Source organism: Ostrea edulis, chromosome 2 (genome assembly GCF_947568905.1).
Source record: "Ostrea edulis chromosome 2, xbOstEdul1.1, whole genome shotgun sequence".
Lineage (NCBI taxonomy): Eukaryota > Metazoa > Mollusca > Bivalvia > Ostreida > Ostreidae > Ostrea > Ostrea edulis.
This window is the reverse complement of record NC_079165.1, coordinates 20,479,578-20,498,068: the sequence shown is the minus strand read 5'-3', so window position 1 is coordinate 20,498,068 and position 18,491 is coordinate 20,479,578. Positions and strand designations below refer to the sequence as shown.

Here is an 18,491-nt window from a genome sequence, read left to right as displayed (position 1 = left end):
CACATGTTCTCTGTAGTAATAAGGCTAGGACTGGTACATCCCCATAGTGATAAGGCTAGGACTGGTACACATGTTCTCTGTAGTGATAAGGCTAGGACTGGTACATCCCCATAGTGATAAGGCTAGGACTGGTACACATGTTCTCTGTAGTGATAAGGCTAGGACTGGTACATCCCCATAGTGATAAGGCTAGGACTGGTACATTCCCATAGTGATAAGGCTAGGACTGGTACATCCCCATAGTGATAAGGCTAGGACTGGTACATCCCCATAGGGATAAGACTAGGACTGGTACATCCCCATAGGGATAAGGCTAGGACTGGTACATCCCCATAGTGATAAGACTAGGACTGGTACATCCCCATAGGGATAAGGCTAGGACTGGTACATCCCCATAGGGATAAGGCTAGGACTGGTACATCCCCATAGTGATAAGGCTAGGACTGGTACATCCCCATAGGGATAAGGCTAGGACTGGTGAGAGGAAGAACCTGTTATTTCTCATAGCATAGGTAGTCATGAAGGAAAAACAGCACTTGTAAAGCTAGGATAATCTATTAGATTGATTAAATTAAATTTGGTGGTCATGTTCCCCAGCCCTGGCCATGGTGTTAGTACATGTACCAAGTATATATTGAAAAGTCATAGTGAGAGCAGCAAACTTTTAAGGTTAGTACATAGAAAATTTTAGCCCAATAAATTTTTGACATTGAAGAAACACTCCAATAATCCTAAACTTCACCCTTTTTGCAAAGTCACATGGATTATTTCAGTGCCATGGCTGAATAAATGTTATCTCTTTTGGTATCTGAACAGATGTTGTGTCATCACAATGAAATATGTGGAACTACATAACCTCATTAGCCATTTGCAAAATAAACTGCTAACTTAAATGTCTGGGTGCCCCAGACTTACTGGTGGGATTATCTGAAATACGGTCAGGGATCTAGATTTCTTATGGTTTGGGCATCGGAAGAGTGAATGAGAAAAATTTAATTTAATTTTATTTATGTAAAAATAAAAATGGTTAATATGCATTGTTTAAACAGATGTGTGAATGGGCTTGAGAACCAAATACATAATTTTCTTAGGCCTTACATTAAAACATTTTATTGATATTTAAGAATATTGGGGTAGTAATCACTACTGCATTACTGAACTCTTTTTTTAAAATACAGGTTCCTCATCAAACCTTGGGAAATCTGGATTTGGGGTGGCAACTTGGCCATTGATGGCAGACAGTTCAAAGAAGGCTATAGAGAGCAAGTCCAGTCCAGGGGGAACATTCCACAGGGAGGACTTCACGGTGAGGTCCTCTCGACTTCACCACTCAGATGGAAATCTATCATACCATGTCGATGACTCACCGTGTATATTAGCAGGTAAGATCTCGGGGCTTGTGTTACGGAAATTTAAGAGATGGAAGACTTTCATTCAGAAGTTTAAATTGTTCTTAATTATATTAGAGTATGAAAAGTAAAATATGTTATTTGTATGTACTGGTAGTCGTGTGTAGATAACATGTACTGGTAGTTGTGTGTAGATAACATGTACTAGATTTTTATACTGAAAGAAAATTCAAAATATTTTAGGAGATTGCTTTTTGATCTTTCATAAATTCTGGAAGCTGAAGAAAAATGAATTTAGTTTGTCTGAATTCAAAATATTTGAGAAGATTGCTTTTTGATCTTTTATCAATTCTGGAAGCTGAAGAAAAATTATTTTAGTTTGTCCGAATTTTTTTTTTTTTTTAGAAATGACATCACAACAGGTCGATTCAGATCTGCGAACTTTGTTTGCCTTTGGAAAATTGGATGATTTTGAGAAACTGAAGAAAGAAAATGGAGAGTGTGCGATTGTGCTTAAAGGAATAGAGGCACGTATTCAGGATCGTCTCAAGATCTTCCGCAACATGTCCCCAAGGGAGGTAAGTCTTAGATGCCAAGGAAAAAATAAAATTCTGATAAAATTTTATCTTTGGTGAAAGTTTGCTATAGCATAAAGATTGTCATTGTTGGTAATGGTCACTGTTTCTATATTTAGAGGTCTTTACAACTGGAAACTCCCTGTTTCTATTCTTACATCTGATCCCAAGTCAATTCTAAGAGTCCTGTGGGGATCCGAGTTAGAATAGATCCTCAGTACCCCTTGCTTGTCGTAAGAGGTGACTAAATGGGGCGGTCCTTCAGATGAGACTACAAAAATCGAGGCCCTGTGTCACAGGTGTGTGGCACGATAAAGATATCTCCACGTCGAAGGCCTTAAGCGCCAAGCATAGGCCTAAATTTTACAGCTCTTTACCAGCATTAGTGACATCTTCATATGAATGAAAAATTATCTAGCGGGACGTTAAACAATAAACAACCAATCAATTCCAAGACATTTAAACATAATGGCTGTACCCATACCCAGCACCAAACATTAAAAGTGAAAGTCACAGGTCTTTCAGATATGCCCTTATAAACATACTCATGGCACAGTAGGCATAAAGAACCCTCGCTGCTACTGCCTTGAGTGTCATGTTTAGGTCATAATTTGTAGCACATCACTGACATGACATGACTGATGACATCTTTATATGAGTGAAGAAAATTCTCAGATGGGTTGTAAAAATATAAATTATTGGAAGGTCAGAAAAATATGCAAGATTTGTAAGCCTACATAATGTGTAACTGCAAACATATTGCATTTAAATATTCAAATTGTTGATTAATTATTTCAGTTCATCAAGGTAAAGCATGTATTGGTATTCATACCTTATATACACCCAGCATCTAATTAGTCTAATCAGGCCAGTCCCTAATTTTGCATGTTAAGAATTACTCTGAACTATTTATATGACAAATTAAGAGTGCTAGTTAGCTGAAGAAGAGTCTGTTGAACTGCATGTTATGTAGTAATGGGTTTCTGCTGCTTATTGGTGAGAGCTGAGTACATACCTGTATTTTATGTATAACCTTGAAACCATTATTCTATATATCACGTTAGCATGTATCTGTCTCCTGATTTTCTATACGCATGTACTGTCAGACTTGGGTTACAGCAAATTCCTGAGGTTCCATAGCTTTACTTTATTATATTCATAATTCTCTATATCCATATAACAAATTATTTTTATAATTTATAACGAATTCAGAGTGAGAAAGGCAAATTACCAAGCATAAAATAAGCCTGATACTCTTACAAACACAGGGTCATATAATTGAAAAACTATGGTTGTAGAGATATTGTCAGAGATTTAGCACTTACTGTTATATATCCCCAAAATACCACTAAGAAATCTGTTACAGTTTGATAGTTGTAATGTCCCTGTAATGTTCTGTGTGGTGGGTCTCTCGGGTCCGTGGCTAGCAGACATTTGTCCAGCTACTTCGATTCACTGTTCTGTGTGGTGGGTCTCTCGGGTCCGTGGCTAGCTACTTCGATTCACTGTTCTGTGTGGTGGGTCTCTCGGGTCCGTGGCTAGCTACTTCGGTTCACTGTTCTGTGTGGTGGGTCTCTCGGGTCCGTGGCTAGCTACTTCGATTCACTGTTCTGTGTGGTGGGTCTCTCGGGTCCGTGGCTAGCTACTTCGGTTCACTGTTCTGTGTGGTGGGTCTCTCGGGTCCGTGTCTAGCAGACATTTGTCCAGCTACTTCGATTCACTGTTCTGTGTGGTGGGTCTCTCGGGTCCGTGTCTAGCACACATTTGTCTAGCTACTTCGATTCACTGTTTGGTGACCATCCACTGGTTTCAGGGTTTGAATTTTAGGGTACTGTTCGTATCGATTACTAAGTCAACTGAGTGAGAAGGTGGTCTGGGACCCCGCAATAAAACCATTCCTCATTAACAATATTGTTAGTAGACAATATACAGTTAGGTACACTATGTAAATTATACACACAGAAAGTTACAGTGAGTGCAGCCTGAATATGCCTTACTTGCTAGATTATACAAAGTACAATTACTTTTCTTGGAAATACATCACATGTGGACCCTAACTGAACATACTACAAAAACCTGTTATAACATTTATAATGTTACAGGTGTATATGAATAAAAATAGTGCAAACATTTCTTAGCAAATATATGTATATATATAAAGAAAAAATAGTTTTAAAATTACAACCCTGATTCTGAAGCGCCTTCCTTCCAGACGAGCCGAATGCTGACCATGTGACTGTCTAATTATCACATACTGTGTGCTATTTCTCGACCAATTCTTAGATCTGTGTATGTCTGACTACTCTTTAGTGTTTTATACATGATCTAGCACAATGAATTTAATTTGATAGGTCCTTATTTCTATGTATGAAAGTTGAACTTGATGTCCAAACTTACAGGAGCCCTTGTTTCCTTTCCAACCACATGTGAAGTAACACACACAATGTATATGTTATACAAATAAGGCTTACCAGAGATGTCCATGAGTTGAATTAATTATGAATGAACTTAAATTTCAACCTATTTTACTTATCTAGGATAAAACCAAATAGTTTATGCTGCAGGAGTTTTTATATAATGCCCTTGTAGATTCTAAACTATATTAGTTTAGAAACAAATAAGAAATATTATTAACCCATATGTACCTTTAATTCTGATTGGTTCAAATAGAGGAAATAGTATTAGTGGTTAGGGATATCTGATAGTAAAAACAAAAGGGAGACAATCTAAACAATGTGGTAAATGAATTACATAAATCAAAATGATTCTCTATGAAAAAGAATCAAAATGAGTTATATTCATAAATTCGCTATATCTAAATTTATTATAATAAATTTTTTGAAATAAAGAAATATGGAGAATGTTACCCGGGAATTCAGAAAAACTTTGTTATATCCAGAAATTTGCTCTCACTGTATGGTATTTCACGAGCTTTACTGTACATGTCGAGAAGTTGTATGATTACCTGTACTGTAATGAAGCATGTAGATCTATTGTAATCTATATACTACGTGTAATGAAGCATGTAGATCTATTGTAATCTATACACTACGTGTAATGAAGCATGTAGATCTATTGTAATCTATACACTACGTGTAATGAAGCATGTAGATCTATTGTAATCTATACACTACGTGTAATGAAGCATGTAGATCTATTGTAATCTATACACTACGTGTAATGAATCATGTAGATCTATTGAAGCATGTAGATCTATTGTAATCTATACACTACGTGTACTTCGTTGACAATACATGTAATGCATTTTTTAGGTTTGAAGCTTTTGTATACAACTGTATATGTACATAAGCATCATCTGTAATCTTAACATTTATTGCAATACACAGGTATAAAAATTACAAACAAGTCAGCTATGTTTTAAATCAGGAAAAATCAGTTTGACTCACCAGCATACCTATCAATTAACCTTGAAAAGCATGAAGTGATTGAGCCATATAGTATCGTTCCTTTTTGTCCGTCATTCCATCAGTTTTCTGGACATTTTATTGAGCTGTGCTTGTTGGTAATGAGCTAATACTTGGTATTTCTCTTCCTATTGATGATTTATAGATAAAGTTCGAGTTGTCCAAGTTGGCGTATTTTCACCAAAATTATCACTTTGTGCCCTCATGTATTTTCAAAAGCGAGTTCCATGTAGATGACCTTATTTCTAAATGTGCTTGATATTTTATTGTTTTGGCATATCATAATTTCCAAAGAAAACTTGCATATTTAACACAGATTGAAACCTGATTATGTTTGGTTTCCATAACAAACAATAAATTAATGGAGAAATGGAATGGAATGTTATGAATTATTTTACCTTTCTTTGGTTTGCTTCAGTGTACTTTTCAAGCCGTGTCTTGTTTTCACAGAATATGGAGTATAGCACTTTGAAGGAGCTGTCTTTGAGTGTGGAGAATCTTAGGATCTGTCTGAATGAGGAGACATCCCTCCTAGGCTGCTTCTGGACCAGCTCCCTCCCAAAAGAAGGGGTGGAATCAAAGCTTTTATTTGAGGTAATAACATGCTCCCTCCCCAAACAGGGGGTTAAGTCAAAGCTTGTTTGAGGTTCCCTTGGTTCCCTTTTCTGAGGGGATCATAAAGGGGGAGTGTAAGCTTATATTTGCAGTGACAGCATCTCTTTGTAAAATCCATATTAATGATGTCATTTACTGTTAAGCAGTTATTTATCATTACCAAACTTAAAGAACTTTCTACATAACAGTATAATGTTGTGATTTTGTTTTAGAATGAATCCATGAAAAATGAATTGTCAGCCATCAAGTCCAAATACACATTTTTGACCCAGTTTGTTCAAAGTGCAGAAGAGAGACTTCATGCTACAAATCAGCAGAAACAAAACATGGAGGATTTTATATACAAACAATGTAAGTTGTAGTAAGTCTGGAAAAGTGCAGAATGTAAAGGGATATTATAGCAGGAGTTAGAATTCACAATCATTTTCTGATTAATGGGTTTTGCTAAAGTTATAAAAATGATTTGCCATAACTGAAGACACTCTAAAGACATAGACAATTTGTTTGCTGTGTGCTCAAAAGCAATTGAGTTCCATTTAAAATATTTTTCAGTCGATTAGTGGGTTTTTTTCAACTTGTTGTTATGCATGCATTGAACATTTTACAGACGACAAGTTACTGACCAGTATCTTGACCACTGGTCAATTCAACGTTGCCATGGTACCTGTCGGCACTGCATGGTTTGTTGACATAGTTGAGCTTTCTGGTTTTGTGTGCTCATCCTTTTTTCTATGTCATCAAAAACTAAATTCCATTCATTTCAAGAATTTTCATACCTCTAATATCGAAGATCATTTTGTCTCTTCATTTGCAAGTTTAACCTCAAGTCATACTTTTTGAACTATACTATGAACATAGAGATTTCATACATGTATTTAGTTAACTGAAAGGTCAAGGCCAATGTTATGCAATTACTAATGGTTAAGGTCATTCATCAAGGTCAATTTTGCCACACATGAACTTGACTACGCTCAGGCTGTCATTGTTTTTCACAAACATTTCTTGTTACTAATTAAAAAGTTCACCAGGAACAGTTTTTATCATACGTTCATCTTTACACAGACATATAAATGGCTCATTGATGTCTAACTGTCCTGTTTTCTGCACTGTTCTTCCTAATGCTTTGATAGATTGAATCAAAACTTGCTGTGTACCTTATTTATAGAAAACTACAAACCATGTTCAACTTTTTGTTGCAGTCCCTCCCACAAAAACTAAAGTTATGCCCCTTTATATGAAATTAGAATGTAGAGGATAACATGCTTTTCTTCACCTGAAACTAATTTCAAATCTCGGCCTTCTAAGAATCATCTGCAACAGTGCATTAGCACACTGATGTCATATTGCATCAAATGAACTAGCTCCAGCAATTATCGTAATTAGGATATTTTTAAACCATAATTTGCTGACCAACATTTTTGCCATTCATTTTTTCAGACATACCTTTTCAATATATGTTACGTTTTGTGCATGCACGAATCCAGAAATTTGAGGAAGAGGGGGGTTGTGCTCCAGACAATTTTTCTATGGGTCTAGCTTTTACAAAGCAAAAATTTGTTGTTTACTCTTTCCTTTTTTTAAAACAAACTTGAGGGGCATACAAATTCCTGATTCCCACTCTGGATCCGTGTATGTTGTTCACTTCTTTACTGCTGGAGTATATACATTATCCCCTTCAGACAAATTTGTAGATTAATGGATGGAAGTGAATCACGCGACATACCAAAATTTTCAATACACCGTCTCTGTGCAGGCAGTATATTAGTTCTATAATACTGTAACATTTTCTCTGTGCAGGCAGTATATTAGTTTTATAACACCGTCTCTGTGCAGGCAGTACATTAGTTTTATAACACCGTAACACCGTCTCTATGCAGACAGTATATTAGTTTTATAACGCCGTCTCTGTGCAGGCAGTATATTAGTTTTTACAACTATGATGTCGCTCATGAATTGCACAACACCCTGAAATTTCAATACTGCAACATTGTCTCTGTGCAGGGGGTGTATTAGTCTTGACAACTATGACATCATGCACAAGCGACTTGAAAAACTGCATACCTAAGGTTTGCTTTCAGTGTATGTCCGCATTCAGTTTTAATGATTTACACGATTTATCTAATTTTTTGTTGATATCTTTTAATATTGTGATTACATATACAGTATATGATTTCAATGGGATAGCGATACGTGTATATGGTGTAATGGAATATTTTTTTTAAAATGTTACTGAAATCTGACAAATTTTGTGAAAGGTCTTCAGCAGGATAACTTCATTACACAATCCGTTTGGGACATAATACGGAATCATCCAGGTAGTGAAATTACGCAATCATCCAGGTAGTGAAATGGTATCGGGACATCTTGCCCAGTATGGATTTCTGTTTCACACACTGTGAATGACTCCATATTATGTCCCAAACTGACCAACTAATATTATAATGCATGTACTGTTAATGCTCTTACCAAGTGTAAACTAATACAAGGCTGAAATATCGTGTGCATTTGTAGTGATTTTTTTCCCAATCACCCTTTAGTACAAGTACCGGTACTCAAGATCTTGTGCATGCATTTATTGACAATGTATAGAAATGTTGAAGTCTGTAATGAATTCATTAACGTGCTCTTCATTTTTCAGTAAAAAAGACTACCAAGGTGATGGTGCATGCTCGTGGAAACTTTGAGAAAAAGCTGTTGCACAATGGGTCAGACAATAAACAAGAGGGTACGACAAGAGCACAGGGGCATCAGGAGGATTTCCCAGTCTACACAGACAATTAAATGTGTCAACAGCCTGTCTGCTCACGTAAAGTGGGCATCATACGAAGAAAATATTCACTGTTGTGACACTGATCTGTGATTGATCGTGCAAATATGTTTCCACCTTTCCAAAAAAATTGTGATTTCATTATATTCATCTGTAAATAGTTTGCAACAATCAAAAAAAGTGTGTTGCAGAAACAATCTTGTGTATCCTCCACTCATGTTGGTGTTCATCCTGCAACAGTTCAATCAAGGAGTGATGAAGAAATTATTAGCCAAAACTGTAGTCACCTTATAATACATATATCAGATTCACGGAGGTACGCCTTGGTGATTTATGATGACAATTATATCCCATGTGCCAATGACAAACTCCTTATTTTGTGTTGTTATGTGCATGTTGTATTCATAATATCATATATCTGCTTTCATCACATCATTACAGATCACCCCATTTCTTCTGTTACATAAAAGACTAAAGTTTTAGTTTGAAATACATTCAAGAGATTACATACATTTGTACATATTTTGGGACCAATGGTATTGGATAGATACATCAGTATATTTTTCATCAACATTTGAAATATGCAAATGGCGGGCTCCTTGTTACAGTTGTGGTGGGTCTTCCTGTGTATAGAAACATTTGTGTGCAATACATCTTGGAATGCAATACATCTTGGAATGGAATATTATATCGGAGCCTTTCCTTGTTCTGGTAATATTGATTTGTCATTTGATATGGCATGTTCAGCAGTTGAAGTATTTTATAGTAAATTATTCAGAAGGAGTAGCTACTTTGTTTTATTTTAATGTATCAAAAAGTTTTGCTGTCATAAAAGAACGAATAAAGAATGGAATTAGTAAGGTTTTTCATGTGTTCTTGGATGTCTGCATTTCGGACACCTGTGTTCAAGCACAGGGGCTAAGGCTGTTTGGGCCCGAACTCTGATACCATAAATATATATATATTATTACTACAGTAACTTGATCCGAAGAGTTGGATCACATCGAGTTGACAGGCGCGGATCATCAGATCACACGAGACGCGGAGCGTCGAGTTTGATCTGATGATCCGCGCCTGTCAACGAGACGTGATCCAACTCTTCGGATCAAGTTACTGTAGTAATGATAAATTTATGATATACCCCCTATGCATTTTAAATCCACATTTATATGATACTAAATGTAATCCAAATTATCAAAAACACAGACATACAGTGAAATTATGTTTTGTGTAAGCAGTTTTGTTTGTGACGCGACCAATATTTTAAGCAAAAAACGTTGAGTTGATGCATTGTGACGTTATCAGTTTCAGAGGATACTGATATGGATTCAGAAAACCACAGGGTGGTGATCCGGAAAACCGGATCACACGCTTTGAAATCCACAGTATCAAAGAACGATACATTGATGGGTATATAATAAAGAGTGGTATCACAGAGTTGGAGCCCAAACGGGCATAGCAGCTGTGTGTTCAAAGAGTCTAAATGATGTTTATTTCCTGATAAATTACATTAATTTAGGATTGAAACTGATGCTCAGAAATAGTGTGAACATGAAGGTGTTGCATGAGATACATGTATTTATTTGCACACTGGAACAGTAATTCTTGTGTCCTTCCCAATACACCATAGATGCCAACTCCACCCTTCCCAAAGAAAAATGGGGGGGGGGGGGGGGGGGGGGGGGGGGGTCCTTATACATGTACAATGTACATGCATATTCCTTCATAAGTTTTTACAGCATCCAACCAACACCCACTTTGAGACTTTGGAACATGCACGACCTTTCTTTTAAAATAATCTATTATTTTTTTGTTGTGACTTCACATACAATTTACTTGGATTTTATCTTGTTTCTACAAAAATTCTTTAACGTATATTACCATGTCTGTTTTAGAGTTAGCATATTTTATAAGTTCCTGGTTGTTTGTAAGTAAAACTCAGCTCTTATGTATTACAGAATCGGATATATTTTATTAAAGTGTCGCATACCAATACAATACCAACAAACAATGTTCCAATATTATAAACATTGGTATCCAGACATATTGACTTATGAGACACTATCATTGAAATACATATAGTACTACTGTCATATATAAAAGATAAACAAATAAACTGATCAATTATGTCATATACATATTATAATAAAGAGATAAACTATGTGGAATGTCCACATTGTTTCCGACGATAAAACATTTTAGAGGAAATGTTGCATATACATGTGCGTAAAGGCTGGCAACTGTGAACTGCAATATATATGGATGAAATGTGTCTCAATCTGACTAAAATATTTGATCATTTGTATACGCCTGCTTAAAAATGCGGGCATATTATGCTATACCGCTGTTGTCTGTCTGTCTGTCCCTTTAACCTTGTCTTCACAACTTCTTCTAAACCCTTTGGGGGATTGTGATGAAACTTGGTACAAAGAAAGATCACAATGTGGAGCTATGCATATTGCAAGGGGAATGCTGTCCAATGTTTTTGAAAGTTGTGGCCCTTGGACATAATTTTTGCTATTCAAAATACTTTGTCTTCTCAACTTCTCCTAGCCCTATGGAGGATTTTAATGAATTTAGGTACAAAGAAAGATCACAATGTGAAGGTGTGCATACTGCAAGGGGAATGCTGTCCAATGTTTTTAAAAGGAGTTACGGCTCTTGGACTTGTTTTTTTTTTTTTTTCTATTCAAAATACTTTGTCTACGCAAGTCCTCCTAAATTCTTTGGGGGATTTTGATGAAACTTGGTACAAAGAAAGATCACAATGTGGAGATGTGCATATTACAAGGGGAATGCTGTCCAATTTTTTTTGAAAGAGGTACAGCCCTTGGCTTTAGATTTGTTTAATGCAAAATACATTGTTATTGCAACTCGGACGAAATCATTTTGTGGATGATCCTTTCTTACTTGTTCAAATTCCTGGGTCAATAATGTATGCGGGCGTATCATGTACCGGTTTAACGGTGCCCTATTTTTATCATTTAAAATCCGATCTGAGTATGTCGATAACAATGACTAGAACTTTTGGAAACAAGTAGTACATGCACAAAAAGCATTTTCATGTATAAAACTGTCTCAAGATCTCCCTAAGATGTTAATATGTACATAAACAAAAGATGTACATGGGTGGGGGTGGAGATTGTGAAACGTACCTGAAAGATGTGCTAGGACCCCCCCCCCCCTCTTTCACAAATTCCTGGATCCGTCTATGCAGTATATGACATTGTGTATTAGTACTGGTACATAAAAATAAACAATATATGATTTCAAGTGCTGAAACAAATTTGATGCTTATGTTTGTATAAAAAAATTCATAGCAACACTTGCAGAAAGACTTGAGATGTTCACACATTCTGTAAGATAAACTCGACTAATGGGATGCTAACGGGAAGGGCTGATTTCTAAAACTTCACACCTCAGTTTCAATTTAGGCCTTGATCTACTGGAGATGGATTTGCCCTCTGTCAAACTACCAGTAACAGGAGAATTTGAATAGCTTGTCTTTCAACTGATTGCACATTCTTTGGATGAAGCCATGAAAGGTTTTTCTCGGGATAGTAGTACATTGTATGATGAATAGGTCATGAGTAAACAATTGTCAGAGTTAGAGATTGATGATCACTAAAGACAATAAAACAGTTCATCAGTAAAATGAAATATACAATAAATCTAATTAAACGATGTATTTTAAAATTGCCGAAACGTGTCGGCATCTTTATCAGAACGACTTCAAAGGGATTTTTCAAGAGGATTCATATTTTTATTTATTTATTTATTTTTTTTATATTTTCCACAATCCGGAAAACAATATTAAGCCCATGTGCCCCTGCCTCATAAAGTTGCGCCCCCCCCCCCCCCCCCCCCGCAATTCCTGGATCCGCCCCTGCACACACACAAATTTGTAAACACTTACCATAGACGCTAAAGCATATGTGCACTTACTAACCTTTTGATACCTTCCACTATAACCACAGGGGCTCGGTTGTCAGTAATGGACGTTTTTTTTTTTTTTTTTTTTTTTTTGTTGTTGTTCCTGAATAGGCCTATATATAAATAAAATCCACCACCAAATCCCGCTCTTTTCGTCGTTTTAAAAAAAGTTTATCATATGTACATTTAGAAAGGTACTTTTTTAAAATGTACATATGATACACGGTGGATTATATATATTATTCAGGAACAAATAATACAAAACTTCAATATCTGACAACCGAGCCCTAGCCGTGACCATAACAACCTCTCAAATCAAACCGTACTTCAATGTTCATTCAACAGGGATCGATAACACGTTTTGCATCACAAGAAAATACATTAAATTATCTACGATTAAAAAACATATCTTTCAAGACTGACAGATTCATGCAAATATTTTCTTGTACATTTTTAAATGAAATATCTAGTTCGAATTTATTTCCCTTACTTCTACAATTTTTAAACTTTTTGTAGAATTTTCTTTTAGATGATAATAAGTCAATATTACTACTTGCATTAATAATACATGTATATGTAAAATAATCTTAATTTAAAAGATTTATTAGTAATTTAAATCTCTGATCAAATATTGGATATACAAAAATTAAATATAGCGCAATAAATGTCTAAGTTTGAATTACCTCCCTTACTACTACAATTTATATTTAAACTTTTTGTGGAATTTTCTCTTAGATGACAAAAAGTCAATATTACTATTTGCATTAATAATAATATATGTGTAAAATAATTTCCATTACAACAATTTATCAGTAATTTAAATCTCTGATCAAATATAGGATATACAAAATTAAACCCATATTCAATTTACTAAGTAGTTAATATTAAAATCAGATGTGACCTGCACACGGCTTACACCCGGGTTCGAATCCCGCGTGGCTTAGTGGTTAAAATTACTATTTGGAGAATGGCTATGGATGGGTAAATCCATAGTTTAAAATAGATCAATATAAACAGAGAGGATATATCAACATTATCGCAATAACCACGAATTGCATTAATGTTTACAAACTTCGTCGTACAACTACACTAGCGCTAACCGTGGACTTTGAGATTGGAGTTAACAAAGAAGGCAGAGTCACTGTCAATATTCAGTCACAGACAGATGTACTAGAGCTCTGCAAATCTTGTGTATCAAATTGAATTATAGCCCAAGTCGGTCCTAATGATTTTATAAGCCCAAACTTCTATTTCCAGGCGTAATACCACAGAGCATATAAACCTTCAAACCAGATGGAGACTGTCCTGCCTGTAGATCTCTATCGTGTTTTAGATAATAAATAAAAGATTTAGCTCTTGAGTGAGACACCTATCAACTGTAAATGAATGCTTCTCCCTGCGATTTCATAATATTTATGTCTTCCAACATTCCACCACCCTCTGACTTAGCTGCAGAACTGTAGCTCGAGATTGCGTCAAAATATGTTTTCAGAGAGCTACAGTTCTGCAGCTACCTCTGACTGTCACAACAAAAAAATAAATAAATAGATAAAAAGAAGGCCTAGTTTTAATTCATACTGAGGAATATTATCATACTTCAGTATGTAATTTTACATTTCCAGTGTTTTTCATTGGGACATATTCTGTTGTTTTATTTTCTAGCGAATGCGGTGCAATATTTAATATGAACAATGCACGTATGAATTTTGATGATATACTGTAGTATTTGTCCATGATTCTTTATTATCCATTTATTCAAACTTTCAACTATAGGACATAATGGTAGTACAACTTTTGATTCTGAAAAGCTTCATGCCAGGAGATTTTCCACCAGGAATTCTGCTTCAGTTTGAGAACCCCTCCCTGCAAATCTTTGATGTCGAGACAACAGATCTCAGTAGGTACTGTAATCCAACCTTTATTCGCGGCTATTTCATTTCGCGATTCACCAGTGGTAACCTGGTTCACAGCGAGTAATTTTCGAAATTGAGCCTTTTTCAAGCTTATGACAAACATTCAAGGACTGGTTCGCGACGGGAAATATTCGCGATGATGAAGTTCTCGCGAATCTCACGAAATTATCTCGTACACGAATAGAAACTTGGTTTACAGTTGTGTGGTCACGTGTCCATGGCCTTAATATTTCATATTATTTTTTTCAATGTGCATATATAAATTCTGATCCTTTTTTATTTTTTACATTTTGTCTGTGGAAGAATGATGCCCCATGTTATTCAGATTGCAGCAGTGGAGCCGTGTCTTGTAGCTTGTTATTAAATCCCGCAAACCCCAGCTGCTCAGCTAGCAGGCCAAAGGAATTATTACAGGTCCCTGCACATGCCAAGAAATCCCGTCCGGTCTAAATTCATTGGCTTCAATAGGACCATATTACATGCTGATTAATAGTAGCTGTCGCTTATCTCTTAATTGCGGTCACTGATTTATAACGGGTTTTCTATACCGGAGATTTTGCTAGGAATTTCTTGGCATGGACATGACAGTCAACGAACAACTAGTGAAAACCCAAAACAACCCAATTCATCATATAGTGGTTACAAAAATATGAAAATGTGGAAGAAGATTTGACTTCTGATGAGGGAGTTGGACTTGAGCAGGAACTCCGTGCAGCTGTTTTTAGAATACCTCGATACTACTGCTGTGTTCAAGTAGGCATATGGTATCCAAAACAAGAGTACCGCAAACGGTACAATATACGCCCGCCGGACAGTGAAATTCGACCTGGAAGCATATTGTGCACTCTGAGTTGATACAACGCACATTCTGAATAGAAAAGCCTTAAAGTAGGTCACGGTGCTCCAATCCATCTGACATGTGAACTGATTATGTATTTCTCTGAGAGGGGGTTGTGACAAAATGTCAGTGCAATATCTGTATCTATGATGATAAAAAGTCCAGGAAACCATTTGATCTACTCTTAGCACTGAATTAGGTCATGGTGCATCAAATAAGTTGAAATGTGAACTGATTATGTACTTCTCTGAGAGGTGGTTGTAACAAAATTTCTGGGCAATACATGTAGCCATACCGAAATAATCTGGAAAACAGTTAGTCCTACCTCTACCCCCTGGTACCCCCAATCCAGCTGAAATGCTTACTGGACTTGTATTTCTCCGAGAGGAAGCTTGTGACTAAATTTCAGGGCAATATCTGTATCCATAACGAAAAAGGAGTCCGTAAAATTGTTCGACCTATTTTTAGCTGGAAAGTAGGTCACGGTACATTAATCCAGCTGAAATGCGATGCAAACTCACTCTTCAGCTTCTTGAAGAAGAAATTGGGACCAAATTTCAACGCCATACATGATTCTGTTACGAAAACTGTTTGACCTATTTTTAGCCCAAAAGTAGGTCAAGGATGGGCCAATCCAGCTGAAATGCAAACTGAACTTGTATTCCTTCAAGACGAAATTTCAGGGCAATATCTGCATCCATAATGAAAAAAGCCCGGAAAACTGTTTGACTTATTCCTAGCCCTAAAGTAGGTCAAGGACAGACCATCCAGCTGAAATGCAAACTGGACTTGTATTCCTCTGAGAGGAAGCCTTTGATTAAATTCAAAGGACAATATCTTTATCCGAAATGAAAAAATGTCCGGAAAACTGTTTGACCTATTTCTAGCTCTAAAGTAGGTAAAGGACAGACCAATCCAGCTAAAATGCAAACTGAACTTATATCATATACCTAGTAGTGTATCAGCCCTGATACACCTATCTTGGCTAGGGTGAGACAGCTGCAAGTAGGTAGGGCTGTCTCGCCCTAAGGGCCGAGATATCTCTGTCTCGGCCCGTTGTCAAGGGGCGCGGCTGTCTCGCCCTCAAATTTCAAATGGCTATTTCTTCTTTAATCTTTTGAAATCTAACATAACTACATGAAAAAATGATGTTAGACACAATTTTTTTCAAATATAATACTTTCTTCCACGACAAAATTTAATTTAAGCAGAAAAATTAAATAAAAACGTTTTCAAAAACAGCGCTAAATTGTAGTGAGTATCTAAGCAAAGGGGGGTAACCCAAGTAACAAAAACAATCAACGTTCTAGGCGACAGAAAACAGTAGGAGGATTATGGAGGGTGATACTAAAGCATTATTAGAAATTCCCGGTCCTAATGGAGATCAAAATGTTAATTTACGGTAATTTTGATGTAGAAAATTAAAACGATTTCTGAAATCTAAAATCCCGAGGACTTGGTAATAAAACGAGAAAAGCAGAACCAATATCTTCCGACGTTTTTCAACGACTTATAGATGCTAAACAGATGGGAAACGGTAAAAAAAAAACTTACTTCAGTATAAGGTAACATTCCCTAAGCAAATAAATAGCAGCATCAGATCTGTAAACATTCCCGTTCATACGATGACGCCACGTAAACAAAGTTCTACAACTCTTACAAATTATATGAAATAATGAAAACGGGCGAGTTTGGTAAATCCGAAAAAAGAAATAAAAATAATTCACTTATTTCCAATTTTAGTATTCATTAGCAAGCCCCTAGGAGCTGCTTAATAGTATATACATGTACATGAACAGCACAGCGATAGATATGACGAGTTTCTCAGCCAAGCAGTTCAGAAACGTTCAGATTGTAGACCACATGAGGGGATGTCCATGATTAATCATCCAATTATTGTGACCAGCAGTGGAATAAAGCTACAAAACCCAGACTTTAGCATGTTTCATAATGCCAATAGTACTGGAAACATAACCATTAAAGTAAACTCACTGAAGTAATAAAATAGTCAAATATCGTTGTACAGTATACCATGTATTTATGTTTGGGTCAATACCCCTCCCCCCCAATTTTTAAAAAAATGTTTATCAACTTGTTGTGTTTTAGGTATATGATATAAACAATATCACACTCTAATGTTGATCTCGGACCTGGGATTGCCCCTCGAGTGATCTCGGGGCCAATCCCAGGTCCGAGATCAACATTAGAGTGTGATATTCTATATGTATTCCTCTGAGAGGAAGCCTGTGACTAGATTTCAGGGCAATATCTGTATCCGTAATGGAAAAAAAGCCTGAAAAACTGTTTGACTTATTTTTAGTTTGAAAGTAGGTCAAGGACAGACCAATCCAATTAAAATGCAGCTTGAACTTGTATTCCTCCTAGAGAAAGACTGTGACTAGATTTCAGGGTAATATGCAAGGTGAAGATAACGAACAGTGATCAATCTCATAACTCCTACAAGCAATACAAAATAGATAGTTGGGCAAACTCGGACCCCTGGACACACCAGAGGTGGGATCAGGTGCCTAGGAGGAGTAAGCATCCCCTGTTGACCGGTCACGTCCGCCGTGAGCCCCATATCTTGATCAGGTAAACGGAGTTATCCGCAGTCAAATCAGTGTGCCAAGAACGGCTTAACAATCCGTATGAAACACGTCAGACAGCATTTGACCCAATGCGAGGTTGTATTGACGAACTAGATCGTTATAACGACCATAGATCTGTATTCATAATGAAAAAAGCCCGGAAAACAGTTTGACCTACTTTTAGTTCTAATGTAGGTACTGGATGAACGGACGAATCCAGCTGAAATGCAAACTGAATTTGTATTCCTTTGAGAGGAAGCTTATGACTATATTTCAGGGCAATATCTGTATCTGTAACAAAACTGTTTGATCTACTTATAGCCCTAAAGTAAGTCAAGGTGCACCAATCCAGTTGAAATGCAAACTCACTCTTTCTTGAGGGAGAAATTGTGACTATTTCGAAGGGTTTTTTTAATACGAGTTCTTGGAGTGTATCAGATCTTTCTGTTTGGCTTCCCTGAAGAAAACCAGATATAAAGTGTACATTT

The 18,491-nt window shown here is 36.3% G+C and overlaps 1 protein-coding gene across 10 annotated transcripts in view; it reads left to right on the top strand.

Annotated features, from left to right (window-relative positions):
* LOC125678220 (CDK5 regulatory subunit-associated protein 2-like) overlaps positions 1-9,591 on the top strand; it is an 85,007-nt gene extending 75,416 nt beyond the window's left edge. For 7 of the 10 annotated variants that reach the window (XM_056156321.1, XM_056156317.1, XM_056156319.1 and 4 more), the window contains 5 exons: positions 1,179-1,382; positions 1,755-1,927; positions 5,800-5,943; positions 6,177-6,315; positions 8,603-9,591. In XM_056156321.1, coding sequence (XP_056012296.1) covers positions 1,179-1,382; positions 1,755-1,927; positions 5,800-5,943; positions 6,177-6,315; positions 8,603-8,745 — 803 coding nt within the window. In that variant the 3' untranslated portion in view covers positions 8,746-9,591. Of the gene's footprint in view, positions 1-1,178; positions 1,383-1,754; positions 1,928-2,043; positions 2,655-2,722; positions 5,944-6,176; positions 6,316-6,571; positions 6,645-8,602 lie in introns of those variants that run through there. The other 3 variants (XM_056156316.1, XM_048916490.2, XM_048916492.2) reach the window with 3 other exon arrangements.
* Positions 9,592-18,491: the final 8,900 nt, after the last annotated feature.